At 42.3% G+C, this 18,170-nt stretch overlaps 1 protein-coding gene and 1 pseudogene across 2 annotated transcripts in view; one reads left to right on the top strand and one right to left on the bottom strand.

Annotated features, from left to right (window-relative positions):
- The window catches only part of LOC306666960 (trimeric intracellular cation channel type B-like), a 58,698-nt pseudogene extending 50,122 nt beyond the window's left edge, over positions 1-8,576 (bottom strand). The window contains exon 1 of the transcript XR_013766712.1: positions 8,525-8,576. The product of XR_013766712.1 is annotated as a trimeric intracellular cation channel type B-like (transcript). The remainder of the gene's footprint in view (positions 1-8,524) is intronic.
- Positions 700-15,810, top strand: LOC306666194 (MHC class I polypeptide-related sequence B-like). Its single transcript, XM_079148132.1, has 5 exons — positions 700-857; positions 12,422-12,688; positions 12,933-13,244; positions 13,681-13,959; positions 14,074-15,810. Exons 1-5 carry the CDS (start codon positions 806-808, stop codon positions 14,535-14,537), a joined length of 1,374 nt encoding a protein of 457 aa, XP_079004258.1. The 5' UTR covers positions 700-805; the 3' UTR covers positions 14,538-15,810.
- Positions 15,811-18,170: the final 2,360 nt, after the last annotated feature.

The raw sequence follows: 18,170 nt of genomic DNA, 5'->3' as shown, positions 1-18,170 counted from the left end.
GAGAGAACAGGTGTGACAAAATGTTCACAAAAGATGACCCTAGGTTAAGAGTAAAAATAAAAGCTTGAAATAATAAAGTACATGATTGCTTTCTACCTGAAAATTAGCACATTCTTCCATTATGAACCAGGGTAGTAGGAGCCATATCTCCTACTTTGACAACTAAATTCACAGATGTTTGTTTCTCTCATATGACAGGGAGCTCAACACACCCTTACTCTTTACTGCTGTGAAACCACTGGCCTTCATGAGACCTGCTTCCAGGTCTGGCTATTTAATATGTCAAGAAATAAAATATATATGTATATATATTTATATATGTGTGTATATATGTATATATATGTGTATATATATTTTAGTATTTTCAATCATTTATTGTTTTTTTTATTTATTGCATTTGGATACAATCAGATTCTATTTTCACACTCAATGTTTATTTTTACTATTTAACTCAGAATTTAACCCTGTTTTTAAAATGATGTTGCCTAATAGGGCTTAAAACGTAAAGAACTTTAATAGACACTTGTTTTTGTGGTGATAGGGATTGAACCCAGGGCCTCATACATGCTAGGCAAACACATCACCACTGAGTTGCGGGAAGTTCTGTTTTAAGCGTAGCTCCTCCCTCTCTGCTCCCGATTGGTCTCGTGTCAGACATCTGTCCTTTTTTGGGTGAGTGTTTATTGAGTCATACCCCATGACAGGTAAACTCCATCTGAGCCTCCTTTCCCGCGAACTCTCAGGCCAGCTCTGCAGGTCAGCTGGTAGGGTGTCAAACTCGCGCGCTACAGGGTTGAACTGTGTCATGCTGTTCTCGGTCATCATCGTCATTTGTGCAACCCTGGGTACCGCCGCTGGTGAGTGGGCTCATTGTGTGTCTTCAGAGCGGGAAATATCTGGCGAATCCAGGGCGGCGGTGGGCTTCCAGGGAGCTCGCTTGGCGGGCTCTGGAGGGGTGCGGAAGGGTGCGGGACGCGCTGCGACCCGTTTGCCACAAAACCTCAAGGACGATCTTCAGGACGCAGCCCTCCATCAGCTTCCGCATCTGAATCTGTGCTTTAACTTGCTTCCCTCCCTCCCATCTGAGCCTTGCGCCTTTTTTTTTTTTTTAAACATCCTGGTTCTTTGGAGAACGTGGAGTCCCGGGTCTGCCTTTCATGGGTCCATTTCCCACCAGTGAGGGGGACAGTTTCCAGCACCCCGAAGCCCTGTCCTCTTTCCGGAATCAGCAGCGTGTTCTCCCTAGAGTCCCGAGTACCTGGAGTTAGGAGTCTTCCTTTCTTCCTGCCAGGAGCTGGTAGGGACATCCCAGGCGCCCACTGCCCTTCCTGTGGCTGTGGCACTGTGGCTGCTCCAGACACTCAGACTGAGGGAGGTTAGAAGCTGAAAACTTTGGCCAAGAGATTCTTCCAGTGACTTCTCTCATCTCCCCTGTCAAGGTCCCCTGGCCTCCTGCTGCCTGGGGGGCGGGGTCTTCTCCCTTCTTGCATCACCTCCCTTACCCTACTATGAACTCCAGTGTTCTCAGGGGTTCTGTCCATATCTCCTCAGCTGCCTATTGCACACACCCCATCCTGTGTGACCTGTTGCCCTCCCCCTCTCTGCTTTCCCCTCCTGCCTGCAGTTCTCTGATCTATTTCTAAAGTGTCTGTGCTTCATCTCCTCTCCGTCCCCACTGCAGGTCCCCACTGCAGGTCCCCCCTCCTTCCCTGGGAGTCACTGCTTAGAATAGCTGTATCCAATGCTGCTGTAAGAAAAAACCCTGCTCCCCAGGTCCTGCCCTTCCCAGACCCAAACTTCGTTGTTAAAAACAAAACAAAAACAAACAAAACAAAGCAAACAAACAAACAAGAAAGAAAGAAAAGAAAAAAGAAATAAAGAAAAAAGAAAGAAAGAAAAAAGAAAGAAAAAGCTTTTTAGTTGGACTGTTTTTTTCAAGTTTTCTCTTTCTCCTCCTCCCCTCCACCTCCCCTCTTCTTCTTCCTCCTCCTCCTTGTCCTCCATCTTCTCTTGTTGATCTATTTCTAAAGTGTCTGTGCTTCATCTCCTCTCCCTCCCCACTGCAGCTGTAAGGTCCCCAAAAAGGAAACCCCAACTCTGTCCCATGGATCACAGCAACCCCAATCAACCGCAGGAGGCCTCACTTGATGCAAACCGCAAGAGGTGTTTATTCCAGCGTGCTGGGACCCGACTCATGACTCACGCAGGAGTCCAGGAGTCGAGTCCCTAGCAGAAAATCTTGTAGGTTTATAAAGGCAGAGACCACACATCGGGAGGGGTCACACGTGAAAGGGGGAAAAGGGGGGGGGGGGGGGGAAAATGGGGAACAAAGCTGCCGGGAAATTTCAAAGGGGGTCTGGGTTTGCTGATAACATACAACATGTTTCACAATGTTTTACAACAGGGTGTAGATTCTGGTCAATAGTTTCTGGTATTCCTACTGTTTGAGCACTATCTGGCTATCAGGCTCAATTTACTCTTTTACTCTCTGTTTGGGGCTGTTTCCTGGAACAGCTTTAAGGGCTTTGTTCCCATTACTGGGAGGGAGACCTTAGGAAGTTGAGATAAAACAGACAGCTTTAAAAAATGTCCATTCTTTCACAGCTTCTTCCTTCTTACTTGTGAGTCTTTACCTAGAGTAGCTGTTCCCAATGCTGCTGTAAACTGTCCCCCACCTTCCCAGGCCCAAACAAAGGATTTTAGTTGGACTGTTTTTTCAAGTCTTCTCTCCTCCTCGTCCTTCCTGTTCTTGTGTTGAATAACTTATTTTAATGAATTTGTCTTGTAATACAAATGTAAAAAAGATTCCTACCATTTTAACTACAATTAAATATAAACTTCAAAACTGACTAATAAAAAGTTAATTTTTAAACGTTTTCAACTATAAAGATATCAAATATAATATAGAATGCTGTTTACAGTATTTAATGCTGTTACAGTATTAAATATAAACTTCTTAGCATTCCAAGAGTATCAAATTGCTCTTCCTACCAAAAAAAAGTGTTTCTCTAAGCAAGTATGTACCTTCTAGTGTTTACAGTTTTTAGAAATTAAAAGCAAAGAACTTTCAACATGAATATGATTTGAATACTTCTAAGTCATCTAAAAGTTCTACCTGATTTCGGTAGTAAAAGTTCATAGTCTTGGCATAAGAAATCATGTCACAGTTTGAATGTTAGAAGATAAGATAAAGAAACCATAAGATAAAGAAACTCTAGCATCATTTAGTACATTTTTTTGTTAGATTTTTTATGTTGCCAATAAGAAACCGGATTTAATGTCATCATTCTTCAGTTAAATAAGAGGACCATGAGATTTCTGTTGATCTGTTTCTTAGCTGATTACTATCAAATGTGCACAGACAGTTATCAGATCTGAGCATTTTCACATGAAGCTAATCAGTTTTCATTTAAATAAAATTAATAATACATGTACATGTAGATTAAAACTAAAATAACCATATATAATCTGACATGGAACATTCAAACAAAAAACTGAAGGTAGCCACTAAAAAGGAGACATGTAGGAAAAAAATTAAATGGAGATAATACATTTTTCTTGAATCCTTAAGGTAACTGCTCCCAATGTGTTCAGAACAACTAAAGTCAGAAAGAACATGTAAAATGTGAAAATTTTTTCTACAGTTGAAATAAACATGATTTAAGGAGAGAGAAAGGGGGGAAACAAGCAAATCCCATGTTTTGTAAGTTTGGAAAACTGAAGAGTATATAACATGGGATTAGTAATTTATCAAAAATTGAACCCTAGATTTTCTTTTGAGGGGAAAAAAGAAAAACAGTTTTTGAAACAAGGGCATAAAACAGACTTCAAATTGAAACTCATACTTACAATATTGTGTTTGTACTGAAAAATACTACTAGAGATAAAATTAAGTTTACTTTCAGGTATTTTCCATTAAATGTTGGCAAAATTACAATGCTTATATAGCAAATAAAAATCAGGAATTTATTTTCATTTATAATATATTTCAGGAAAAGTTTACTCTTCTCAGATGAAAATTAAATAGGAATTTTAAATTTTTAATTGATTGATTTCCACACCTAGGAATTATGATGGTAATGTAAAATAAAACTTTAATTCTGCTGAACTAAAGCTCATATAGATTCAGTTTTGATGTATGAAAATACCCAATTTTTAAAAAGTTTTAAATTTTTATAATTTCTTTTATCAATGTAAAACTATTTAAATAATCACAAAAGATACTTTATATCAGAAAAAAATTCACATGATACATTCATGACACTCCAGAATTACAATCAAGACAGTAGTAGTCACCCTAAAACAGAATTTCTTTCTGTCACTTCTATTCCTTATATATAATCTGTGTTTCACATCATCTACATAGAAATATTTATCACAATCTGATAGGTAGAAAAAAATCTTTGCCTTCTAGAGCTCAAGTAAATTTACTCAGTTTTCTTAGTATGTTTTCTTTTAACATTTTCTGAACCATCAGTCATGGTTTTTGAGACCAATGAACCAGAACCATTGGAAGATGATTTTCTTCCACATTTCTTTTCCTACAATGGAAACTGTTACTGCCAGCCAAAGAACATCCAACTCAATATATCCTCAAAAGGAGCACCAGTCACAGAAAAAGTCTCTGTAACCATCATGCTATCTTTGTGGCCACAAGAAAGATGGTATAAAGGAACATAAGATTATGCTTTGATATGGTCAGATGATTTGTGTGCTGAAATGTGAAGATATGGGACCCCAGTGATATTGCCGGTTAGAGGATTCCTGCTTCCTCAGATGTTGAAGTATAACACCAGAGAAGCATGCTGAGTCAAGCTTAGAGTAGAAAGTAAGAAACTTCACTAAAGGCAAGTAGAATAGACTTCTCCTGCATGGAAGAAGGGGACCCAAAGGTGGAATCCATGGGATGAGTAAGTCTTGCCTTTTTAATAGATTTTGTTCTCCTGTTCTTCCCCCTTATCTCTTCCCTTCCTACCTACATGACTAGGTCCAGGAGATGCAGGTGAGATGGCAAAAAGTTGAGAAGAAGATGGGTGGGGAGAGGGCGGGGAGGGCAAAATGGAGTGATTCAGCAGGTAGAGTTCCAGGGGGCATTAATTAACAACTCCTTGCTTGCAGTCTTTTAAGAAGGAAAGTAAGGGTAGGTAAATTTGGTAATCAATGGACTCCTGAAGTCTTTGACATTCCATTCTTCCAGGGGTGGTCTCCAACTTCCCAGGCCTCCATGGTCTCCATTTTCTCTATTTGACCTGATACAGTATTTCTACACTAACTGCCTGTTCTCAATTCAGTGGAAGGAAATCTCAGTGGTTTTGATTTGCATTTTCCTAATTCCTAATGATGCTTTCATGTATTTGTTGGCCATCTGTATTTTTTTTGAGGAGTGTCTTCTTTAGTTCATTTACCCATTTATTAATTGAACTTTTCATGGTGTTAAGTGTTTTGAATTCTTTATATACTCTGATTACTAATCCTCTGTCAGAAGAGTAGCCAGTAATATTTTCTTTCATTCTGTAAGTTTCTCTCTTCACATTCTTAACTGTTTTCTTTGCTGTACTGAAGCTTTTTCATGTGATGTCATCCCATTTATTAACTTGTGACATCATTTTCTGAACTTAAGGGTCCCATTGAGAAAGTCATCACCTGTACCTGTGCGTACCTTTTTCTTCTAGGAGTGGCACAGTTTCTAGCCTAATCCTGGGCCTTTGATCCATTTTGAGTTGACTTGTACAGGGAAATAGAAGTCACACCTCATTCTTCCACATATGGATAGCCTGCTTTTCAGCACCATTTTTTTTAAAGGTTGTTTTTCTCCAATGTGAAGAATCAGATTGTCTGTATCTGTGTGGGTGTGTCTCTGTGTCCTCTTGATATGTATGTATATACATATACATAGGCATGCCAAGTACCATGCACTTTTTGTTACTATTGCTCTGTATTATAATTTGAAGTCAGGTGTTGTGATATCTCCAGCATTGATTTTTAAGCTTAGAATTGCTTTGGCTATTCTGGATCTTTCATCCTTCCAACTACATTTTAGAACTGTTTTATATAGTTCTATAAAAAGAAGTCATGGTTATTTTGATGGGGATTGCATTGAATCTGTGTCTTGCTTTTTGTTTTATGTTCCTTTTAGCAATATTCATTCTGCCTATCCATGAACATGGGAAGTCTCTCCATCTTCTGTGTCTTCTTCAATTTCTTCTCTGTTCCATAGTTTACATTGCAGAGGTCTTTTACCTCCATGGTTTGATTTATTCCTAGGTATTTTATTTTTTTGAGGCTATTAGGAATGGGATTGTTTTTCTGATTTCTTTCTCAGGAGATTCATTATTGGTGTATAGGAAAGCTATTGATTTTTGTATGTTGATTTTGTAACCTGCTACATTGCTGAATTTCTTTATTGGTTCTACTAGTCTTCTGGTAGAGTTTTTTGGATCTTTAAGAATAGGATTGTTTCATTTAGAACCATTGACAATTCAACTTCTTGTTTTCCTATTTTTATCCCATTGATTTTCTTCTTTTCCTGTTTGATCTGGCTGGAGTTTCTAGTAATATATTGAAGAGGAGTGTTGAGTGTAGACATCCTTTTCTTGTCCAGGTTTTCAAGGACATACTTCCATTTTTTTTCCTATTCAGTATGATGTTGGCTTTGGGTTTGTTGAATATAGCCTTTGTGATGTTGAGGTATATTCCATCTATCCCTTGTTTCCTCATTGTCTTTATCATAAATGGGTGTCATATTTTGTTAAATTCTTCTATTCATGTGGTGTATTGCATGTATTGGTTTGTGAATGTCAAATCATCTTTGCATCACTGGGATAAATCCTTAGTCATGATGTGCAGCTATCTTAATATGTTGTTGAATACAATTTGCTAATATTTTATTAAGAATTTTGGGGGGCTGGGGAGATAGCTCAGTCTGTAGAGTGCTTTCCTTGAAAGCACAAGGCCCTGGGTTTGATCCCCAGCACCCCCCCCCCAAAAAAAAAAGAAATTTTTGCATCTGAGTTCAGCAGAGCTATTGATCTGTAGTGATACTGATTTCATAGAATGAATTTGAAGTGTTCTTTGCCATACAATTTTGGGAATAATTTGAGGAGCATTGACATGAATTCTTTAAAGTACTGGTGTCACTCAGATGAGAATAATTGTGGTCCTGAGATTTTCTGTGTTGGATGGTGTTTTAGTCAGCCTGCTTATTACTGTGAGTAAAAGTTCTGACAAGAACAATTTTAGAGGAGAAAAAGTTTATCTGGCACTCATCATTTTAGAGATCTCGAGCCATAGATAGGCAACGACATTTTTCTGGGACCTAGGTGAGGGAGAACATCAAGGTGGAAGGGTTTGGAAGAGGATAGAAGCTCAGGATATAGCTATCTAGAAGTAGAGTGAGAGAGAGCTTCACTTATACAATATAAACTCCATAGGGCACGTCCCCAGTGACCTAAACCAGTTAGCCACAGCTACCTGCCTATAGTTACCTCTGGATGAATCCACTGCTTAGGTCATGCCTCTCTATTCTAATCACATCACCTCTAAAAATCCTTCCATTGTCTCACACATGAGCTTATGGGGGATCTCCTCATATCCAAACCATAACAGTTGACTTTTTATTATTGCTTCTATCTCATTGCTAGGTATTGGTCTGTGTAAACTTTCTATGTCTTCTTGATTCACATTTGGCAGGTCATAGGCATCTAGAGAAGTATCCACTTTTTCTAGGTTTTCCAATTTATTGGAGTACACATTTTCAAAATTGTCCCTAATAATCCTCTGGATTTCTGTGATAACTCTAGTCTTTTCTCTTTTTTCATTTCTAATTTGGATCTTTTCTCTTTTTCTTTTGGTTCTTTAGCAAGACCTTTTCAATCTTGTTTATATTTTCAAAAAACCAACTGTTCATGTTATTGATCCTTTTCATTGTTTTTGTATTCTCTATTTCTTCAATTTTACCTCTGATCTTAATTATGTATTCCCTTCTACTGGTTTTGGAATTGGTTTGTTCTTGTTTTTCCAGGGTCTTGAGATGCATCCTTGATTGTTTTTCTGGGATCTTTCTGATTTTCTAAGATAGGCGCTGATAGTTATGATCATTTCTCTTAGAACTCTGTTCCTAGTGTCACTGAGGTTCTCGTATGTTGTATCACTATACTTTTTAGACAAAGAATTTTTAAATTTCTCTCCTGATGTTTTTTCTATCATTCATTCATCATTCAAAAATGTATTGTTCAATCTCCACCTGTTTTTATAGTTTCTGAAGGTATTTTTTGGTGTTGATTTCTAATTTCATTCCATTATGATCAGATAAGATGCAAGGGACTATATCAATTTTTAGTATTTGGTATGAATTGCTTCATGATGTAATATATGGTGTGTTTGTGGAAAAGGTCCATGAGTAGTTTAGAAGCAATTGTTTAGGGGTAAAGTTGGATGAAATATTCTTTTGAAGAGTGTTAAGTACATTTGATTTATAATATATTTTTAGTCCAAAGAGTCTTTACTGAATTTATGTCCGGGTAACCTATCTACTGGTGAGATAGGTGTGTTGAAATCAACCAATATTATGGTTCTGGAATCTGAGTCTTTCATGTATGTAGTGACTGTTTTATATAGTTAGGTGCACCACCTTTTGGGTTTTAAATACTTAATATGGTTATTTTTCCTTCTTGGATTGTTCACTTTACCATTATGAAGTGACCTTTGTCTCTTCTGATTAATTTTGTCTTGAAATTTGCTTTGTTGGGCGTGAGAGTATAAACTCATGCTTTTTGGGAGGAGGGCTCCATTTGCATGGTATATGCTTTTCATCTTCTCACTTTCAGCCTATATCTCCTTTTCCTGTCTGGTGAGCCTCTTACAAACAACATGTCTTTGAGTTTTGTTTTTTAATTCATTCTGTCCACCTACATTTTTTAATAGGAGAGATGAGACCATTTACATTCAATGTTATTACAGAGGGATACCTATTACTTCCTGCCCCTTTGTTTTATTTATAATGTAATTTGTTCTGTTTATCATTTGCTTGGCAACTCTTCAAATGAGACTTTTCCATTTGTGAACTCTGGATGTGTTTTTTTGTTATTTTCTGTGTGAATTATGTACTTAAATATTTTCTATAGCACCAGCTGAGAACTCATGAATTCTTTTTGTTTCTGCTTATCTTGTAAAGTTTTTATTTATCCCGTATGGTGGGAAGTTTACAGTTACTACAGACTCTCTCATCTGCATTCATCTAGAGCAATGCTCCACTCCTCACCCTAACCCAAGTTCTTCCAGGGTCACCGGTATGTCATATTGAACCCCCACTCCTAGGTCATTCCTTGCCTAGGCCACTAATCTCTCTTGCCCTTCCCATCAACCCTTTCCATCCATTGCAGAAAAAGGCTCTTGGTCCACATACTCTTTGGTCTTCCCCTCTTTTTGGTTCCTTTACCTCAGAGGGCTTTAGCTACCTCAATTATGGATCCAAAATCTGTGTTTTGCTTCTTGGTTGGTCTTGGTGTTCCTCTACTATGGCCTCTCCCAGCACCAGATTCCTCCTGGGATGTTTTTGCTTGCTTGTTCATTTGTTTGTTTGTACTGGGCATTGACCCTATGGTCTCAACCACACACTCCACAACTGAGCAACACCCCCAGACCCTGTGGTGGTTTTCTAACCTGATGCTCTTTTGTGGTGTGACCAGCAGCCCACCACCCCCTCCCTGTCTGAAGGGCCTCCCCAGGTTTTACAGCTTGTCTACCTGCCTTGATTCTTTCTTCTCAGGCCTCCACTTCCTTCTTCTTTCTGATTCTACATTAATCTTAGTACACTGCCCTGATTTCTGTTTGGTGTTTAATTATGGTAAAATGGACATAATGTACAGCTTACGCTTTTATCCATTTTAAGTTTACAATTCAGTGGCATTCACTGTTCACATTTTTGTAGAAACTGAAAGTCTCTGTACCCATTAAACAGTAACCATCCATCCTCCCCACCCCAGTCCCTTGGGTCTTTCTGCCAGCATTCCACATTCTGTCTATATGAATTCAAATCCCTAGGTGCCTCATACAATCATACAGCATTTGTCCTTTCATGATTGGCTTTTCCACTTAGTCTAATGTCCTCAAGGTCATCCATGGTGCAACAATGTCAGAATGTCCTTCCCTTTTAATGCTGAATAATATTCATTTTGCATATAAGCCATGTTTTGATTAGGTGCTCATCAGTTGATAGACACCTTTTGTCTTTTGGGAACAATGCTGCTGTGAATGTGGGTGTACATATATCTCTGCATTTCCCTGCCTTCAGCACTTTTGTTTATGACCAGAAATAGAATTTTTGGATCATATAGAAAGTATTTTTTGAGCATTTGGAGGAAACACCATACAATTTTCATAGCAGCCGCACCATTGCATACATAGGCAAGCAATGAACCAGTGCTGCAGTGTTCTACGTAGTTATGAAGTTGTTTGTTCTGCATTTTTTATTCTAAACAGTAGCCATATTCCTGGGTTGAGAGTATAATGTTATTGTGCTTTTATTTTCATTTTCCTAATGACTGCTGATGTTGAGTATCTTTCCCCGGGGCTTATTGGCTATTTGTGTATCTCCTCAGGGAACTGGCCATAGAGAGCATTTGCCCAATTCTGAATAGGTTCACTTTTTTTTTTTTTTTTTTTTTTTTAAATGGATGAGTTGTTGAGATTCTCTTTATTTGCTTTTTTATGGAGCTGTAATTATCCCAGGCTCTTGTACATGCTAGGCAAATGCTCTACAACTGAGCTCACCCCAACCCAGGATTTCTTCATATGTTCTGAATGTTTATCTCTTATTAGATATGTGACATACAAATATTTTGTCCTATTATGCAGGTCACCATTTCTGTGAGTGTTCTTTGGTGTACAGATGATTTTATGTTTTTCATTTTGTTGGGTCCAATTTGTCAATTTTTTTCCTCTGTTGTCTGCGCTTTTTGTGTCATATCATTGAAAACGTGGTCAAAACCTTTGTTTTGAAGATTACCACCAATATATTCTCATATATATACATTTGTTTGCTTTCTTGTTTGAATTTGCTACCTTGGATTGAACCCAGGCTCTCTCACATGCTGGTAAGCCGTCTACCACTGAGCTACCCCCAGGCCTTTCTAAAATTTTATTTTCAGACAGGGTCTAGCACAGGTTGGCCTTGAACTTACATTCATCCTTCTCAGTCTCCTGAGTAGCTGGGATTATAGGCATATATCACAACATGTAGCTGCCAATGTGTTTTCTTCTAAGAATGGTTTTATAGTCTGCATTTTTTTTTCAATTTGAGTTTGTGTGTGTGTGTGTGTGTAGGCATTCTGAGTATTGAATCTAGCATAGCACAAGATAGGCAAGCACTCTATCATTGAGCTATATCCCCAGGACTGAGTTAATTTCTGTATATGAGTAAGTAAAGGATCTAACTTCATTATTTCTCTGTGGAAATCCATATTTTCCAGCACCATCTATTGAAAAGATACATCAAGTAGTGGGGGTTAGGGAAAAATAGAGGTGCTTTGGATTAGTCACAGGGGAATGAAAGGAGGGGAGGAGCTATGGGGGTAAGAATGATAGTAGAATGATTCATTATTATTACCCTATGTGCAAGTATGATTACAAAACTGGTGTAACTCTACATATGTACAACCCAAAGAATGAGAGGTAATACCCCATCTATGTATGATGGGTCAAAATGCATTCTGCTGTCCTGAATAACTAATTAGAACAAATAAAATAAATGAACAAAACAAAAGAAAAAGAAGAAAAGATACATCAGGTCTTTGGAAACACTGCCACATGCCTGTTCTCAGGAGAGGCTAGAGGAACATTTCCTTTCCCCACCTGGGACCTGGAGATGCTGGTATTTTACTCTGGAACAAGCCTACTGTTTCACATTCCTTTAAGGTACAACTCCTCTCAACACTTTGGGATCACCACCCTCTCACCCACTGCCACACCCTGCCTGCCCCACCTTATCCATGAGGAGTCTGCATAGAGACAGCACACCCACCACCACCCCAAGCCCCTGCCATCCTTGGTCTGCACACCAATATCCATAGGTCCTTCCTGCACCCTCCCAGCCCTCTCTAACAAACCCTGACATGCACCATCCAGTACCTCTCTTTCCCCTGCATGACAGCCTCTCTCGTGAACACATTTCTGTACCCTTATGATGTCCATGACCCCGTCTTGGGCCCTGGCCTACATGCCTGCCCCTCTCCATTCCCCCTATTTCCAATCCTCAGTGCGCCTCTCCTTCCTCTCTACTTTCCTGTATTGTACTTTCTTCTGTCCCTTTGTCTCTGTGTTTGCTGCCTCCTCAGGGTGCTCAAGACAGCAGAGCCTTTGTGATGAGCACTAATGAGCAGATGTTCTCAGAAAAAGGTGTCATCTGGGGTTTCCTCTTCCACAGGGGCTCACAGTCTCCACTATAACCTCACAGTGAGGTCCCAAGGTGGATCAGTGCAATCAAAGTCCATCGCTGAGGGTTATTGGGACCATCAGCTCTTCCTTCAGTATGATAGTGACGATCAAGGAAGTGCAGAGCCCCAGGGGCCATGGGCAGAAAAATCTCTGGGAACTGAGAACTGGAACACAGAGATGCAGGACTTGGCAGAGCACAGCAAGAAGCTAAAAGCAACCCTGGCAGATATCAATGCCCGGCTGGTGCAGAGAGAAGGTGAGTGTTGGCAGGGACAAGTGTGACGTGAAGTTTTCTCCAGTAAAGTGGGTGAAAAGAGCAGGGACCTGTGTCTTCTCGCTGCAGTTGAATGGGGAGGGCAAGCAATGAGCTCCATGCAGCTCAGCACAGGGGACTTTGAGGAGAGCCAGGTTGAGGTCCTCGGCAGGCTAGTATTTTTCAGTTGGTGGGCAGGGAGGTAGGGGGACCAGGGGATGGAGAAGTGACTGGTGGGTGGGGACAGGGTCTCATTCCCTCCAGGAAACTCGGGGCTGCAAGATTCAAGAGGACAACCGCACCAGAGGTTTCTGGAATTTCCACTATGATGGGGAGCCTTTCCTCGCCTATCATCCAGAGACTCGCAGCTGGAAGGTGCAGCCATCCTCAGCTCAGAACTTGGCTATGGAAGTCAAGAATTCCTGGGATGCAGATGGAATGCAAAGCAAGGATTACTGGGCCCATGTGCATGGAGAGCTTTGTGGAAGACTCCAGAGATATCTGTTCTCCTGGAAGGGCTCCTCCCACTCCCCTGGAGCCTCTGCCCAGGGGACCTTGTGTGAGTTTATTGTGTTCTTATGTGCCTTTCTTGTTATACTACTAGATACAGACAGGATGATATATGTGTCCAGGCACTAGCAAGGCCTCACCTACCTGTTTTCCAGTCAGCCTGCTATCATAGAGACCTCCCACCTGGTCCCACAACCCTGGACCCCCATAATGTCCCCTCATGATCTCACAAACCAGATTCCCTGCAATACTCCCTCCTCAACATCAACATGTGGAATTGAGAATGTGAGGCCACAGGCCTAAGACCCATCCTCCTGCCAGTCAGAGGACTCAGGCCCCAGGCTCAGAACAGAGTTGTAGAAGGTTTGGGGTCAATGAAGTCTTAGCCCAGAGTCAGAAGAGTGGAGAAAACCAGCCCTGTTCCCTTCCTCCAGGGGAGTGACTCTTGGTTACATGGCTGACTGGTTTTCCCCTTTTTTCTCCAGTGTCTCCAGCAGTGAATGTGACCTGTGATGAGGCCTCAGAGGACACCATCCATGTGACATGTTGGGCTTTGGGCTTCTATCCCCAGGATATCTCTATGACCTGGCTTCAGGATGGGGAACCCCTGAGCCAGGACACACAGTGGTCTGGGGATGTCTTGCCATATGGGAATGGAACCTACCAGACCTGGGTGTCCACCAGGATTCCCCAAGGACAGGAGCAGAGGTTCAGCTGCCATGTGGGACACAGCAGGAATACCAGCACTGGCTCTGTGTCCTGTGGTGAGCCTGGGGGTCCCAGCAGGGGTTCCCAACCAGATGAGTCAGTGACCAGGGTGGTGAGAGGGGAGAATACTTGAGGTTTCAGTACCCAGAGTGTAACAAGCCTGCTTTCAGGGACTGCACCGCTGTTCCCAAACCCGTGGATCATCTTTGGGTGTGTTGCTGCTGGAGCTGTTCCTTTTGCTGTGATTCTTGTTTGTGTCTTTTGCTACAAGAAGAGGACAACATCTGCTGTGGAGTGTTCAGGTGAGAAAAGTGGTCAGCGACTGGAGATGGCAGGACCTGCTTGGCGTTTATGGACCCCTCATGCCTCCCGCTGCATGGAGAGCAGTGGTGGTGACCAAGCTTCCGGAACAGGGGATGGAGGTTGTGTTTGTGATGAGCTGGGAGCCATGTCTCCAGGTACACCCTTAGGCCTGCCAAAAGCCAGGGTGTCAACCTTTTTGAAAGTCCAGCATCAGCTTCCTCTGGCTGCAGAGGGAGGAGTGAGCAGCAGTGGTGCCGTGGCTCCTGCTGTCTCATCTCTCTCTCAGCTCTGCAGGCTTGACCAGGGATCTGTGTTGGGAATGGTGGGCTGATTGGTGTGGCCTAGATTATCATGGCCTCAGGAGGTCAAAGAATAAATAAGTTGTGATCTTTGGGTGCTTAGGAATTGGAGAGGATTTTCATGAGTGGTGATGCCTCTGGTCCCTTCCCCTCACTCTCCCCCAGTCTCTCCAGCTGTCATGAGCAAACCAAGAAAAAGACCCACAGGGCCAGAGCCCTGCCAGTGCAGCCCCTGGGAGGCCCTTGTAGAGCAGGCCCATGGCTCTGCAGCACAGACAGTCACCTCTGTTCTGTGTGCAGCATTTGCAGTCCCTCCTCAGGAGCTATCTCCTAGGTGTGTCTCCTGGGTCACTTGGGCCCCCAGTCTCCACGCTGTGCCCACCTCACAGCTCTTCCTCCTTGAGTGACCTTGCAGATGACAAGGACAGGAGAATAGCTGATGTACCATATGGGGAGAGAGATCAGTCAATAGGGCAGCTGTGGTCACTGTGTTTTTCCTATGTCTTGAATTGTCCAGTGTAGCCCTAGGGATCTTGGACCCCACAGGCTGGGGCAGACACCTCACAACAGGGACCCATCCTGTATCTCCACTAGAAGGGCAGGCAGCTCTGTGCTCTCTGCTACTCCCACCTGTGGCCTCTCCAACAGGGGAACAAGGGGAATATTAGTTCTCCTTTACTCTGGTCAGAAATGTTTGCCTGGAATGGCACTAGGGCAGTGTCCCAGAAGAGAGTGGGAAAGTTGCTTATTTCCACAAATTTCCACTCTAAATGTTGACTCTTAGTAAGGATGTTTCCAGTTTCAGCTGTATGGTGGGAACAGCAATTCTCAGGTGCCCATGTGGTGATGTGCACTAAGGTCACACTTGGAGATGCCTCTACAGGAGTGCCCCCTGTGGGAGACCAGGGTTGTGGCCATGGCAATAGAAGGGTGCAGAGTGTGGACCAACAGTCCACACTGCAAGAACTCAGGAAACCTCTAGTTTTTTGGGGGGAAGAAGGCCCCTGAGGGCTGTGAGGATTGTGTCCTGTGGAAGTCCCCACTAGAAATGAAGGTAGGATGTCCAGGGCAGCCTCAGGAAGCAGGAGCCCTTCAGGAGAAGCTGCATTCCCAGGGGTGGGTAGACCATCAGGTAGGAGGAGGTAAAAATGCAGATTGAGAGCCTGAGCAGGTGCAGAGGGTTGGTGATTCTGAGTCTCCTGTGCATGGGCTGTTGTTGGTCAGGTGAGCAACAGATCATGTGGCAGACACGTTTTTCCATTCTGAGCTTCCTGGTGGACTTTCCTGTTAGGAGCTGCTGGCTCAGGGCTGGGAGGGAGGGATACTGAGCTGCAAGTGGGAGAGACCCTGCCTGGTGAGCACCTGCCTCTGCAGGGGAAGAGGCTAGAACTAAGGGGGAGAAGGGCTGTGTGTGAGACTGTGCCCGGGCAGGAAGGAGCAGGAGCTGCCCTCTGGGAGGCTCCACTCTGTAGGGAGTGATTTGCCTCTGGAGGAGGGGGCACTAAACTTGACTTCCAGATTCTCACCCTGAATCCTGTAGCCCTTTCACTTCCTTCCATGGTGGAAACAGAGGTAGGTGACTGTATTAGTCAGGGTTCTCTAGAGAAACAGAATCAACAGAACATATGATTATAAGAAGGGGATTTTTTAGATTGGCTTACATGACAAGAAGCTGGATGGTCCAACATGACCATCTGCCACTGGAAAGCTGGAAGAACAAGCAATATTGCAGTCCAGGATGAAGTAGCCCCAGAACGAGATAGATCAATAGTGCTACCCTAGCCTAAGACCAAGGCTTCTGGAAACTACCTGGAGAATCACTAGCAGAGTCTGCTCTGGAAGAGTGAAGAAGTAAGTGTCTGATATCCTCAGACAATGGAAGCAGTGATGAAGACCCCATTCAAGTAGAACCAAACCTACACCTGCATCTGCTTCCTTGTTCTTTCAGCTTTTATTCCACCTTATTGGGTGATGCTGCCCATGCTTAGAGAGGGGCTCCACTTCAATTCACTATCCCACATTCCAGTCATTCCTGCACATGCCTTCATGGACACACCCAGAGGCCTCTTAATCACTCACATCTCTTAATCCAATCAAGTTGACAGTTCAAATTAACCATTACAGTGACCCTGCTGATGGAGACACAGAGGAGCCTGATAAGGGCAGGAAAATGGGATGAGAGAGGGGAAAAAAGGACATTTTCTTCCCTTAGAGAAAGGCCAAGATTTTTGAGGAACTGAAGAGATAGGTCCCAAAGGAATAAACAGCAATATTCTACAACTGAACACTGATTGTTTCCCTTCTTCCCCAGTGCACCTGAGCCTACCAGTCCAGGATCAACAGCAGAAGGTACCAAGTGACCACACTGGACCCAAATGGCTGGGGTGTCAGCCTTTGCTGAGAGCTCCTTGAGCTTCATAGGGAGCACAGACTGTGCAGCCCTGCTCTGGCCAGCACTTTCCCTCTTGGTGCTTTAGTTTCCTCACCTCTACAATGTGAAAACACATGTTTACCTACTCTTGGGGTTGGGGGCACATGTGAGGTGCTTGCAGATATCCTCATTGTTTTATTGTATTTTAACATATTATAGTCTATTATAGTATTTTAATAAGTGAGGTTTATTTGCAAGTGTCCTTGTGCTGCCTTCTCCCAAGAAACCTAATATACTGCCTCTCGTTGAGTGCTGTACTAGGTATGTTCATTATTTTATTGTATTTTAACATATTATATACTATTATGGTATTTTAATAAGTGATATTTATTTATAAGTATCCTGGTTCTGCCTTCTCCCAAGAACCTAATACACTGCTGTCCTTCAAACCCTCAACTCTTGGCCTTACCCTCTTACCTGCATCATTTTACACTATAAATGTTTAAATACTTTAAAATATGAAACATATCTGGTCATAGCTTTGTGTCTATGTTTGAAGTGTGTTCCTGAACCCATCCCATTTTTTATAGTTGTAATATAAAGCTGCTCCCCCGCCCTTTCCGCTGCAGTCATTTCCCCGCCTCCCAGCTACTTGTCAGTCTGTGAACATCCTAGCTAGCTAGTTCATCCCTAAGCTTGCAAGTATTCTTCTGTTATTAGTCCCATTAGCCTGGCAAAATTCAACTGCTTAAGGATAGCTTCCCTGCCATTTTTTCTTATGCTTTCTCTCTCCTACTCACTTGCTTTCTCTCTCCTCCTCGCTTTTCACACTCTCTCTTGCGAGTACCCTTTCTCTTTTCCTCTCATTTTCTCACTTACCCTGCAGGGAAGTTATTGTTTGCTTAATAAACCCTCTTATGTCAATTCCCATGTCCAGCGTGGTTTTCTGGGTTCGTACAACAGTTAATTTACAAATTAAATTAAACAAATAAACATGGTCTCCAGGATGGTTCCTTGATGTTGGAGTGGGGCTGTTGTGGTGGGGAGGCCAAGCAGAAGCCACTAGAACTGCCTCTGTCTAGGTAAATAATACTGCACTCCTGAATGGACTATAGAGGTTAGTGCCACTGAGAAGGATTTAAAAATACAGGGGTAGTGACTGCTACCCAAGCCCATTCAACTCACCCATTTGGCCTGTGCAGAAAGTGGAGGATTGTGGTGATGTAATCTTTTCCAGTGCGTGACTCCAATTGCAGCTGCTGTATCAGATGAGAATTCATTGCTTGAGCAAAGT

Source organism: Sciurus vulgaris (assembly GCF_902686455.1).
Source record: "Sciurus vulgaris genome assembly, chromosome: 7".
In the NCBI taxonomy this organism is placed as follows: Eukaryota; Metazoa; Chordata; class Mammalia; order Rodentia; family Sciuridae; genus Sciurus; species Sciurus vulgaris.
This window is presented reverse-complemented; position numbering and strand designations above follow the sequence as displayed.

Excerpts from the sequence above, each read along its gene's own strand:
- LOC306666194 (XM_079148132.1), top strand. The coding sequence starts at position 806 with ATGCTGTTCTCGGTCATCATCGTCATTTGTGCAACCCTGGGTACCGCC. Across the intron at positions 858-12,421 it reads AACCCTGGGTACCGCCGCTG|GGGCTCACAGTCTCCACTAT; the intron begins GTGAGTGGGCTC and ends CCTCTTCCACAG. Across the intron at positions 12,689-12,932 it reads CCGGCTGGTGCAGAGAGAAG|GGTCTCATTCCCTCCAGGAA; the intron begins GTGAGTGTTGGC and ends GGGTGGGGACAG.